The 12,481-nt window shown below is 43.1% G+C and overlaps 1 protein-coding gene across 2 annotated transcripts; it reads left to right on the top strand.

Annotated features, from left to right (window-relative positions):
* Nucleotides 1–280: 280 nt before the first annotated feature.
* LOC310771043 (poly(ADP-ribose) glycohydrolase-like) lies at nt 281–12,248 on the top strand. Of its 2 annotated transcripts, XM_083663724.1 has the most exons (17): nt 281–442; nt 1,248–1,478; nt 2,493–2,618; nt 2,708–2,827; nt 5,208–5,300; nt 6,338–6,409; nt 7,420–7,506; nt 8,499–8,659; nt 9,857–9,936; nt 10,031–10,103; nt 10,192–10,267; nt 10,364–10,511; nt 10,607–10,685; nt 10,771–10,879; nt 10,986–11,082; nt 11,179–11,307; nt 11,424–12,248. In XM_083663724.1, exons 2-17 carry the CDS (start codon nt 1,248–1,250, stop codon nt 11,525–11,527), a joined length of 1,785 nt encoding a protein of 594 aa, XP_083519850.1. In that variant the 5' UTR covers nt 281–442; the 3' UTR covers nt 11,528–12,248. The 2 variants fall into 2 exon arrangements, with proteins under 2 accessions (XP_083519850.1, XP_083519851.1); XM_083663725.1 differs by lacking the exon at nt 6,338–6,409.
* Nucleotides 12,249–12,481: the final 233 nt, after the last annotated feature.

Raw genomic sequence — 12,481 nt, 5'->3', positions numbered from 1 at the left:
TAACAATAATAAACAATAATATCATGCATTATTGACTTATGGAAATTAATTGTAACTTGTTCACTACTGCCATCTTGTGTTCATAAATAAATATCTCCCCTTTGCAGTTTTAATTTCTCTACTGTGGACAATTTAAATTAAGGACACTTCTACACTACCATGGAGTTGAACCCTAGCCTAGCAGAGTATTCAGGTACGAATATTTTGATTGAAATTGTTACTGCAACAAGCCATACCACCTGACAGTCTCTATGCCCTGTAACACTTCAGACTACTTTCGCTTTCACGTTAGTCTAAATGTGAAACTAAACTTTAGCTCTTGACTGAGGGCTTGTTTTCCTGTCTGACTTGTGTGGACAGCCGACGCGCTTTTCATCGACGGACCTTGTAATACAAGAATTACATGAGAGTTTAACATATTCGGCGTGCTCTCCGGTGAAAAGTGAGTATCTTCTGCATTTGTATTCGTTTTATTTCCTGCGTAATAAATGTTATGTAGGCATGACAGGGCACATCGTTAGACGGGTGTAACTTCGTATCAATGGTTTTACTCATTTCACTGCAATAAACAGTGATTTTTCCAGCCTTTTGCCTTTTGCATTTAGGTTGACACCAGTCAAACCACACAAAAGACAGCGGTGCGCATTTTTATTTTATTCTTGTTATTTTTTTTGTAAGCAGCAAGAGACACTGGTGCTTTTTCACAACAGCCGCTAGATGGCGGTGTTGCAATGTTGCTGCCGAGGTATGGGTACGACTTCCGGGTTAATTAATGAAATTAAACGTCAAATTAAAATGTCAAAACACTCCTACCTGTACTCTCACAACACACAAACAAAACAAAAATCAGATGGGGGGACCCTGGCTGGGACAAAGTCTTACCAAATGGGGTCTGTGGTCTAATTTGTGCCAGTCTAGGGAAAAATTTGACATTACAGACATTACAAAATGACCATTTCATAGGCTACTCTGTCTTGAATTATATGTATATATATGTATATATATATATATATATATATATATATATATATATATATATATATATATATATATATATATATATATATAGGAGGATATCGCTCTCAAGCCGTGTAAGATGAGCCAAGAAATCAAATACTGATTATTGTTCATTCTGCTCCTCAAAAGTCTGTATTACTCAGAATCTGTAGACAAATATTTGAGATCAAAATAAAAGTGACCATCATAAAACAACATGCTTCCCATTCTGTGATCCTGATGTCCTATAGATGGCCAAGCGGCCCGACAAGCACAACGACAGTCGGCAGATGCAGGAGATCCTACAGCCTGAAGTCATGTGGGGAAAGGAGGAAAAACACAAACAAGTTCCTGCAGCAAAGCGTAACGCCACCGACAGCACGGATCAGGCCAGCTCCTGCTCCTCCAAACCTCCCTGTGCCTCCTCCAAACCCCCCAGTGCCAGGGTTGAGACAGGTAGAGAGCGGAAGAGGGATGAACAGGTATGAACATGATGTCATTTAGCAGACGCTTTCATCCAAATCGACTTACAATGGTACATTTTGTCAACAAGAGTGAATGGAACCAACTGTGCATCACAGTCTTCATCAGCTAAGACCTTTATAGGAATAAGTAGCATTTGTTGAAAGTTATATAGCCTATCTGAAGTATAATGAACTAGAAATCTCGCTTGATTTGCAAGGCACACCGTTGCTCAGATTGCCTCCAAAATTTGCCAATGGGTCTGGAGAAATCTGGGACAAAAAGAAAAAGAAACTTGGAAAAAATCCACCCACGGGGGGCACTACAGCGATATTTCTACGTTTTTAGGACTGTGATGTCATTGATGATGTCACTGTTGCTCGAGTGACATCACTGATGACATCACAATCACTTCCTCAGAGGAAGACACTTTTGTGTTGAAACAGTCTGTTTGCACCACAATAAATTGCTGAAATAGTGTGCTCCAGAATTCATCCTTCTTCTTGGAATTACAACTAGTCCTAATTCAGATTCAGATACAGTATCTGCAATGATCATTGTGGATATCTTCAAATTAATTGTAGATATCCAGCAGAAAGCCCATAGCCTACACATGAATACACATAGCCTACACATAGCCTACACATGAATACACATAGCCTACACATGAATACACATAGCCTACACATGAATACACATAGCCTACACATAGCCTACACATGAATACACATAGCCTACACATAGCCTACACATGAATACACATAGCCTACACATGAATACACATAGCCTACACATAGCCTACACATGAATACACATAGCCTACACATGAATACACATAGCCTACACATAGCCTACACATGAATGAAAGCCCATAGCCTACACATGAATGGCCAAAGTGATGTAATTTGTCCTAGGGAGAATGTGATTGTGGATTAATTACGCCTGGTCCAAAGGACCTTGATATCTGTCATGTTAATTCCGGATAGTCAAACTTATCTACAGTATTAAATGTTGAACCGGCTTGTCATAAACAGGTGTTGAAGCACGGGGAGGAGGCGACCGGTTCCTGCTGTCTGCTGGAGGACCTGAGACGGCTTCCCGCGAGCCGCGTCATGTCAGAGCGCCTGTCCTTCAGCGTGAAGCACACTGTCCTCGTAGATGTAAGACCTCTCTCGTCTTCTACTCTCACAACGGAAACCACAACGGAAACTTGCAATTGTTGTCCAAATGTGCTTGTTCTTTTCCTTAGGTGGGCCTTTTTAACAGCGGTGGAGGAGTTCAGGCCCAGGCAGGGAGAGATATATGGCACAGTCATTTTGTCAAACTGCCGTGTTCCCCATCAAGCTCGATGACCAAGACCACACTCAAGGTTTTACAAGATTTATTCACACTAAAGCTGGGTCTGAGCCTGAGGCCAGTGGTCTCTGGCTGAGCAGCGTATTGACGGATCGACAGACAAGCAGAAACACTTCATGCATGTGCACGTTCACACGCACGCACGCACGCATGCACACACACACACACACACACACACACACACATGGTACAGCTGTTAAAAATCTGCCAAAACACACATCTCACGGCGCCAAAATACATGTTGTGCTTCGGGTACTTACCACACGATGAAATATGAACCCAAAATGCACATAATTGGTCTTTTTGGAAGGAAAAGAGGTAGCCGGCACTACTTTCCAAACATGGCCAACGACCTCTTTTCCTTCCAAAAAGACAGATTCTGTGCATTTTGGATTCATATTTCATCGTGTGGTGAGTACCCGAAGCACAACATGTATTTTGGCGCCGTGAGATGTGTGTTTTGGCAGATTTTTAACAGCTGTACCATTAGCCTCCATTCTATATCAATAATTACTAACTTCACGACTGTAGCTCACTGTAAACTGAGCGGACAGTACCGGTAAGGCATGGTGTATCGTGGTTATGGGGGGGGGGGGGGGGTGTGGCAAATGAGCTAAACTTCAAAAAAAGTGGTGTATCCCTTTAACTCATTGAGTGCCAGCCACTTTTGGAGAACGGACGCTCCCAGTGCCAGAGTTTCAGAGCGTTTTCAGTGATTTCTCGAGGCCCACAGAATATTGTGTGATATTACTATGTAAACACTGAACATGCACAAAGAACGATGAGACTCTCTTCTATCATCGGCAAAAAAAAGTTTATTGATATCATTTTCCGTTCTTTAGTTATCAGCCGGAGAAGATAGGTTGATTTTAGCAAAAACACACGTTTCAATTTAGAAGCTGAGATATTCCGCCTTTTGTGAAATTAAAGTCCCTGGAAACCAGAAATATTTCTTTATTATTTAGCATTTTGAGTTCATCACATCACAGGACCCTATGTTAATAAGCCACCAGCCAAATTTGAACGATGATGAACGTCGCAAAGTATATAAATTTAGGTTTGACAGTCTGGCAAAACTCATGAGAAAATCATTATTTTTTAGAGTGTATTTCTCCCGCGGACTGTGTGGGCGTGTCCCATCTGCAGCAGGTTTTCCGAGAGAGAGAGTGCGAGACAGAGGGGGGAGGGAAACGGAGAAAGAGATCGAGTTACACAGCACTCGCGAGTGTGTGTGTGTGTGTGTGTGTGTGTGCGTGCATGTGTGTGTGTGTGTGTGTGACTGTGTGTGTGTGTGTGTGTGTGTGTGTGTGTGTGAGAGCCACCAGCCTGTGTGTCTCTCGCTCTCTGTCTCACTAGTCCCGAGAGAGAGAGAGAGAGAGAGAGAGAGAGAGAGAGAGAGAGAGAGAGAGAGAGAGAGAGAGAGAGAGAGAGAGAGAGAGAGCATAGCGCTTGGCAGACGGCACACAGAGTGGGAGGGAGACAGACAGCGAGGGAGCGCTGTCACTGGGGGCAAAGAACGGACAAAAGGAGGGTGGGTGCGGATTGCGCGCGTGTAGCCTACAAAGGTTATATAGAGCTTATGACGTCATAAGCTCCTGCGTTTTAGCACCTCGCGCACTGCTGTCTTCAATGAGGAAGTACTTTGTAGAATCTTGTAGAAAAGTGGCGATTTTAAGGCTTTGGGTTGAAAGTAATGTATAATAATTTCGGAGGCACAAAATTACTAACATAAGACCCTAAATAACATAGTTAGAACGTTTTTGTGGATTTTGGTTTCCAGGGACTTTAAGCATTTCAAGCACATCATTGACTCTGAAGCTAATATTTTCTGATGTAATGACACCTCAAAAATAATTTCCTTCAATAAAACAGTGAAAATAAATAATATTGATCAACAAATAATATTTTTTAGCTGCAACCAGCAGCGCTGGCCCCTGCGTGCGCAGACCCTACACCTTCTTGCTGGTCTTGATTTACTGCTGGTGGGCATCATATTCTAGCTTGTTTGCCTGTCTCTCTGTCTATCGAGCCTGCTGCTGTCTGGGTCTGTGTTTACTGTCAATGGTTGTATACTGCCCTGCGTGCCCCACCCCCCTCCTCCTCCTCCATGGGAGTGTCTCTGGGGCTCTGCTGCGAGTGCGTTTGCTCTGCGTTTGCTCTGTCTGCACTGAAAAGTGCGCTGCATCCCCCCGCTTTTTCACAGCGTGTCGCCGGCTCCCAGCTGAGAATAATTTAACTTTTCAGAAAGACGCTGGTGTCGGCAACTAAATCATATGGAGGGGCTAATGACGACTAAAGTCGTCATTGGCACTCAATGAGTTAACACACAAATGTAACTAAATACAAATTTCAAATACATGCTGCACTGAATACAATCTGTTTCCTGCCCCTAGGTACACACCTCACAGGTGAAGAGGTGGGAGGTGATCTCCAAGGTGCTGGAGCGTCTGGCCAAGAAGAGAACACTGACGGTGGACAGTGTGGAGGTACAGTACCAGTACATGACAGTGTGGGGGTAGAGTACCAGTACATGACAGTGTGGAGGTAGAGTACCAGTACATGACAGTGTGGAGGTAGAGTACCAGTACATGACAGTGTGGAGGTACAGTACCAGTACATGACAGTGTGGAGGTACAGTACCAGTACATGACAGTGTGGAGGTAGAGTACCAGTACATGACAGTGTGGAGGTAGAGTACCAGTACATGACAGTGTGGAGGTACAGTACCAGTACATGACAGTGTGGAGGTACAGTACCAGTACATGACAGTGTGGAGGTAGAGTACCAGTACATGACAGTGTGGAGGTACAGTACCAGTACATGACAGTGTGGAGGTACAGTACCAGTACATGACAGTGTGGAGGTACAGTACCAGTACATGACAGTGTGGAGGTAGAGTACCAGTACATGACAGTGTGGAGGTACAGTACCAGTACATGACAGTGTGGAGGTACAGTACCAGTACATGACAGTGTGGAGGTACAGTACCAGTACATGACAGTGTGGAGGTACAGTACCAGTACATGACAGTGTGGAGGTACAGTACCAGTACATGACAGTGTGGAGGTACAGTACATGGGCAGCAGTGGAAATCTGCCTCACACACCATTTTGTTTTAGCCATCTCTACAGGTACAGGACGGACAACCCTGTCTGCACATACACATTATAGACACCCTCACACATTGTTAGAGGCACTGTGGAATTTCTCCTCCACATTTTCCCCATCCTGGCTCGTCCTTCCTCCACGGGCTGGCCAGGAGCGGTGGGCAGCTGCAGTGAAGTGCCCAACTTCCTGGTCCCCGGGCGGTCAGACGACGATCTTCTTGCATGTTTCTAGTAGGGCTCGATATTGATGTTATATGGAGCAAAGCCCTTTTCACAGCATCCATTTTGACATGGCAAAGCATTTGGGTTACACCTGTGCTTACCCTGCTCTGACGCGTCTAAATGGCTGCCGTCAAAAGGGTCTGTTACTTTGTGCTTGAAATGTTTCCAAACTCTCTCTCTCTGCCGCCCTCTAGGAAGCTATAATGGAATATAATCCAAAGTATAAAGGTCAATGGTCCTTTGATGCCCTCTCTTCATTTGTTAAGGTCAGCTGCCATGTGCTCAGTTTATTTATAGAGAGGCAAAGTGACCGCCTACTTCCTGCTTCAGCACTGTACCAGAGATTTTTATCCGCCATTTATTTTCCCATAAACATTTCGTAAAATGCGTATAAAAATAGTTTTACTTCGTCAAACCAAACGGTTCAGCTATATTTTGAATCGGGAGATACCATAGAACATTTCGCTCCGACCAAAACAAAACAAAACACATACATCGAAAAAAAAAAATCTTTAAATCCGCAATTGTTTTACGTTTTGGTCCGAGTGAAATGTTATGTGGTCTCTCCTGTTTCTAAATATATCTGAACCGTTTGGTTTGACCAAGTAAAACTATTTTTATACGCATTTTACGAAATGTCGATGGGAAAATAAATGGCGGATGGAAATCTCTGGTACAGTGCTGAAGCAGGAAGTAGGCGGTCACTTTGCCTCTCTATAAAGGTCATGTGCTCAGTTTGAAGAAGTGTAATCATCAGTTGTGTGACAGTGTATTCACCTTATTCTTTGCACATACAAGGACGCTTCTGCATGACATCATTTTGTAATCGTCCTTTCGTTTTAGACACGGAAGTAGATTTCGCCTACCTTTATAATTTTTAGACTTGGCAAAAAGCTGTTTTCAAGCAACAAAAACAAACTCTTATAAAGTTTTAATATTTTGTAATATGCCTGGCAGTGAGAAAACACTGTCGACGTACTTTTGTAACTAACGTTAAATGCCGACCGGGTACAGCCATCGGCTCCTCGCAGCAGTAACGCTATGCACATGTAACTGAAGTTGGCCGCAGTGTAGCTTCTGAATGTTGCCAAACTTCATTCATATAGCAACGTTTTGTTTTGAAATTGGCTGCCGACTACCACTGAACCGGAAGAACAAATACAACTGCGTTGACGCGGAAGAGAGAAAAAGTGGGCGTGCTGAATAAGGTGAATACAGTATACAGTTTGTTCCCAAATCACAATGAATGCTTGATTCTAATTCTAATGGTTTCCAGTGCATCCCAGAAGCAGAGAATTACTCCCCCACACTGTTGCCTAAGATCGCTGCACTGGCCTCAAGACTCCAGGGTCACGTGAAGAAGGTACAAACCTGAAGCTGATGACATTCAGCTATAGGGCTGGGCCATATGGACAAAATCAAATATCACAGTATTTTGTTAACCAATACCTCAATATCGGTAAATGGCATTTATATAGGTACATTCACCCATTCATATACATTCATACACAGATGGCGGCAAGGTAGCCTGGGTAAACCCAGCCCCCACGTGACCTGCTCTCAGACAGACCCTGCTCACTAGTCACTAGGTAGTGACTGAGAGCAGGTCTGAGACCAGGTCACGTGGAGGCTGGGTTTACCCAGGCTAGCGGCAAGGTACCACACAGGGTGCCGGCACAGCCATCAAGAGCAATTTGGGGTTCACTATCTTGCCCAAGGCCACTGCGACATCAGAATCAGAATCACTTTTATTGCCACAGTATGCAAGTTACATACAAGGAATTTGTCTTAGTGTCTGTATGCAGCGTAGCGGTTACATCAATATACAGGGATAAGAAGTAGGAAGATAACTAACGGCAATCGCAAGGTTGCAAGTGCAATCAAATCAAATCAAATCGAGTCAATATATACAATATGTACATGAGTGGTGAAGTGTTCTGTGGATGATAAATATGAATTTACGTTGGATTTACATGAGATGCATTTACATGTGGACTGGAGGAGCCAGGGATCGAACCAGCGCCCCTATATTGCCACAATATTGTGGGGATTTACACAAAATATTTACACAATGAGATTTTTGATAAATAATCATCAGTAATGTGCATATAATGATGACTAAGTGGGTGAAGGCAAATAATAGAGCTATACAGCTAGAACACTGGTAAGTTCAGAAAATTACATCACTTTACTGTAATGCAGAACCAGGAAAGAATATTTATGCCATACCATATATGATATCCAAAATCTAAGACGATAATATTCAATATATCTATTGCCCAGCCCTACGTTCAGCTAGACTCTACTGTCACTGACGGTAATGGTGATGATGGAGTGTGTGTCCCTGTTTTGCAGGCTATCCCGTTGCTTCAAAGGGGGCAAACTGCAGCCGTCACCCTGTCACAGGTGCAGATATCCTGCCTGCTGGCCAACGCGTTCTACTGCACTTTCCCTCACCGCAACACCTCCAGCTCCAGTGCAGAGTACCACAACTATCCCACCATTAACTTCAACAGGTCACAGATTTATTTATTTATTTATTTATTTATTTATTTATTTTATTTATTTATTTATTTATTTATTTCAGGGACAGTGCAACATTAATGAACATTTTCATGTAAATGTGCCGGATTATAGCCTTAGCTAATTTCCATCCGCAGTCCCTCGACAGGTGAGGTACAGAAAAGTTTAAAAGAAGAAATAAGAAAATTAGTGCATACGTAGGGCATTCATACACATACAGCAATGTATGTGTATACAATACAGATTGTATGTGTATACAATACAGATTGTATGTGTATACAATACAGATTGTATGTGTATACAATACAGATTGTATGTGTATACAATACAGATTGTATGTGTATACAATACAGATTGTATGTGTATACAATACAGATTGTATGTGTATACAATACAGATTGTATGTGTATACAATACAGATTGTATGTGTATACAATACAGATTGTATGTGTATACAATACAGATTGTATGTGTATACAATACAGATTGTATGTGTATACAATACAGATTGTATGTGTATACAATACAGATTGTATGTGTATACAATACAGATTACAGCATTACATGATGGAAACCACTCAATACTGTCCACAATTTAAATTCTGATGGTTTAAGGCTTAATATCTCTGTCCTACAACCTGCATTTTGTTCCCTGAAAACATCCAATGAAAGCTGAGAAAATAAGCTATACAGATATGATTTGTGTTTGGTGTTTGAGGCAGGACCTCCTGTACTATGAACGGGAACACAAGCCTAATTTGCCATAGCAAGCACTCTATTTATGCATAGCAGATCATACATCTTTTTAGTTTTTACCCTACCATTCACAAAAGTATTGATATCTTTTGAACAGAAAATGATAAATACACTCTGATTGGTGTTCTGTATTACCCACAACATCTAAGCTTATCTCTAATTGGAACATCAAATGGTGGAAAAGCCTTCCTGAGAGAACGGACTTTAATACTTTTTTCCACTTAAAATGATAGAGAGAATAGAGGCTTTCTGTTCATTTAAAAGACTGACTACAAGTAAGTATGGCATAATTGTATAGGCTACTATCTGAAAGTACACATTCTCTAATATGGTGTATAAACCTTTATTGTATGATATTGTCATATACGGTATACATACCAACACCTTCTAGTGGTAGAATGTTGGAGTTTTCATCGGTCATCTTGTGCACACAGGCTGTTTGGGCAGTGGTCAGAGCGGAAGAAAGAGAAGCTGAGGGCCATCATGCATTACTTCCAAACGGTTACAGATGACAGTAAGTTCTTGATGATAGTAGACCTCTCCTCCCTCCTGTTTGCGGGTTGCCTCAGTGACCTCCCTGACCGTTGCTGCTGTTGTTGTCTTGGCAGACGGTAAGCCTCGTGGACTGGTCACCTTCGAGAGGCACTGCCTCAAGGACACAGACAGACCCGAGTGGTGGAGGTATTTCAAACAGCAAATCTGCAGTATATGGCTTGTGGGTCTAAAACAGTCTAAGATCTTTCTGGTTTTTTTGGGGCTTGTGTATTAGACGTGAGGAGAAGATGCCGAAACTCCATGTCACCTCACATGGCCACATAGAGACTGAAGGTACGGGCATGCTGCAGGTGAGTGCCCATTCATCCGTTTTCTTTTATTTTGAAGTAACCACGGGCCTGCTTTTTGTTTCGTGTTTTTTATGGTTATGGTGTGCGTGTGCGCAGGTGGACTTCGCCTGCAGTCTGATAGGTGGTGGTGTACTGGGCTCGGGGCTGGTGCAGGAGGAGATCCTCTTCCTGATGAACCCAGAGCTGATCGTGTCCCGCCTCTTCACCGAGAAGCTCGGGGACAACGAGTGTCTGATCATCAAAGGTATGTGCGGTGCCGTGGTGGGGTGTGAGTGTGTTCGTGCGCTGTGGCGCTTTCTGGCTGTCGATTCCAGTATTCAACTTGTTGCTCCCTCGCAGGCTCTCAGCAGTTCAGCTGCTACTCTGGCTTCAGTGACAGCTTTGAGTGGGCGGGGCCTCATGAAGACACTGCCAATAGGTATGAGCACAGATACAGTACATATAGGCTGTTTAATGTATATCATTTGTTTAGTTTTCTCAAAGATGTGATTGGCTGTCTACAGGGATGAGTGTGGGAGGCTGCGCAGGCACATCTTAGCCATCGACGCTCTCCACTTCAGACACAGAATGGAACAATACAATATGCTACATGTCAAGCGGGAACTCAACAAGGTGTGTGTAGTTTACTCTAAACATTGGACACATGGAATTCTTGCTGGAAATCTGTCCTTTAATACTTCTATTTATACATCAACCACTATCTTCTATCTCCTTGAAGGCCTTCTGTGGGTTCAAGGCATATGGGCAGAGTGACCCAGACATCGCCACAGGCAGGTGGGGCTGTGGAGCCTTCAACGGAGACCCACAACTCAAAGGTCTGTTCTTCTCTAACGAGCATTTTTCAATGTCGGATCAGCCATGAGCTGATTCATCGTAACGTCACACTTCCATTTACGTTGTGGGTCTCTCAGCTGTGATCCAGCTGATGGCAGCAGCAGTGGCCAAGAAGGGATTGGCCTTCTTTACCTTTGGGGATGAGATGTTTAAGGAAAGCCTGCAGCAGATGTACCGTCTCATGGCCGCACAGGGGATTACAGTTGGTGAGTATTCCCAAAGACTTGCATCCTAGACTGGAGTTGAAATTTCACAGCTGTTTCTCAAGCTCTTGGGTTTGTTCCTAAACATCTTCCTGACCACGTGCCTCTTCTCCTCACAGGGAGACTGTATGGACTTCTGGAGGACTACTGCGCTATCAGACATGCTGCTGACGTGGAACTGTTCCAGTTCATCAGGAACAACCTGCCCAAGAGTCTACTGTGACGACACGTTAACTTATATGTCTTCATGCTTCATTGGCACTGAAAAACGAACATGGAAATGAACGCAAATGAAGAAATTGTTCATGAATCATCTATTTTGTTCTGATATTCAGGGTCGGACTGGGACTAAAAAACAGCCCTGGACTTTTCTACCCAGACCAGCCCACCTCAACCAGCCCGCGGCGCGGATACTCCACAAACCCCCGCCACATCGACGCACAAACACAAAGAGCAAGCCAAAATTCAGCGACAAACAAAGGTCTCCTCCCCAAAAATTGACAGCAACCTTAGCTCGCAGCTGGAATTTTTTGTCTGTTTTTCTAAAATGTTGGTCGTTTGAAGCCAGATTTAGAGGAATATCTCATTTTAAATTAACATTACACTGTTGTGATGTCATTATTCAGTTTTAACCATCAATATTTGCTCCCTTTCTCATTAGGGTAAATACTGTATATTTATATAGAGATTTTTGTCAATATGTGCTGTTATGGTTATTAGCCTAGTCACTCACTTCTACATTAGCTTCTACACTATTTCCACAGGAGGAATCCTGTGGGGATGGTGCATTCCCAAAGTGGGCTGCTGGGGGTCACTGTCTCAATCAAAAAGAAAAGAAAAAAATCCTGGTCAAGCGGCCAACCGGGATTTGTCCCGGTGCTCCCGATGGCCATGCCGACTATGCTGATATTGTAGAGTTTGTGGTCAGCTCAAATGGAACTAAAAGATGCTTACGACTTACACTACAGTGCTGATTTATAATGATTGTTACTGTGTTCATTAAAATGTACTTTCTCCATCAATTTATTGGTGAACTCCCTGTGAACTTCCGGTGTATTCCCTGTGCAGTTACTAGCTAGTAGCTGTGCAGTGTTTGAACAAAGCGCTAGCTTCAGACGTGGGCACACACTAAATTGTCACTCCAAAGTTTTACTGAAAGTTGGCATTCTGGCCAAAA

The sequence above is a fragment of the Poromitra crassiceps genome (assembly GCF_964638095.1).
Source record: "Poromitra crassiceps genome assembly, contig: HAP1_SCAFFOLD_317, whole genome shotgun sequence".
NCBI classification, from domain to species: domain Eukaryota; kingdom Metazoa; phylum Chordata; class Actinopteri; order Beryciformes; family Melamphaidae; genus Poromitra; species Poromitra crassiceps.
Note: the sequence above shows the minus strand (reverse complement) of the source record. Positions and strands in the feature narration are given on the sequence as shown.

Excerpts from the sequence above, each read along its gene's own strand:
- LOC310771043 (XM_083663724.1), top strand. The coding sequence starts at position 1,248 with ATGGCCAAGCGGCCCGACAAGCACAACGACAGTCGGCAGATGCAGGAG. Across the intron at positions 7,507-8,498 it reads TCCAGGGTCACGTGAAGAAG|GCTATCCCGTTGCTTCAAAG; the intron begins GTACAAACCTGA and ends CCTGTTTTGCAG. Across the intron at positions 10,104-10,191 it reads GACAGACCCGAGTGGTGGAG|ACGTGAGGAGAAGATGCCGA; the intron begins GTATTTCAAACA and ends CTTGTGTATTAG.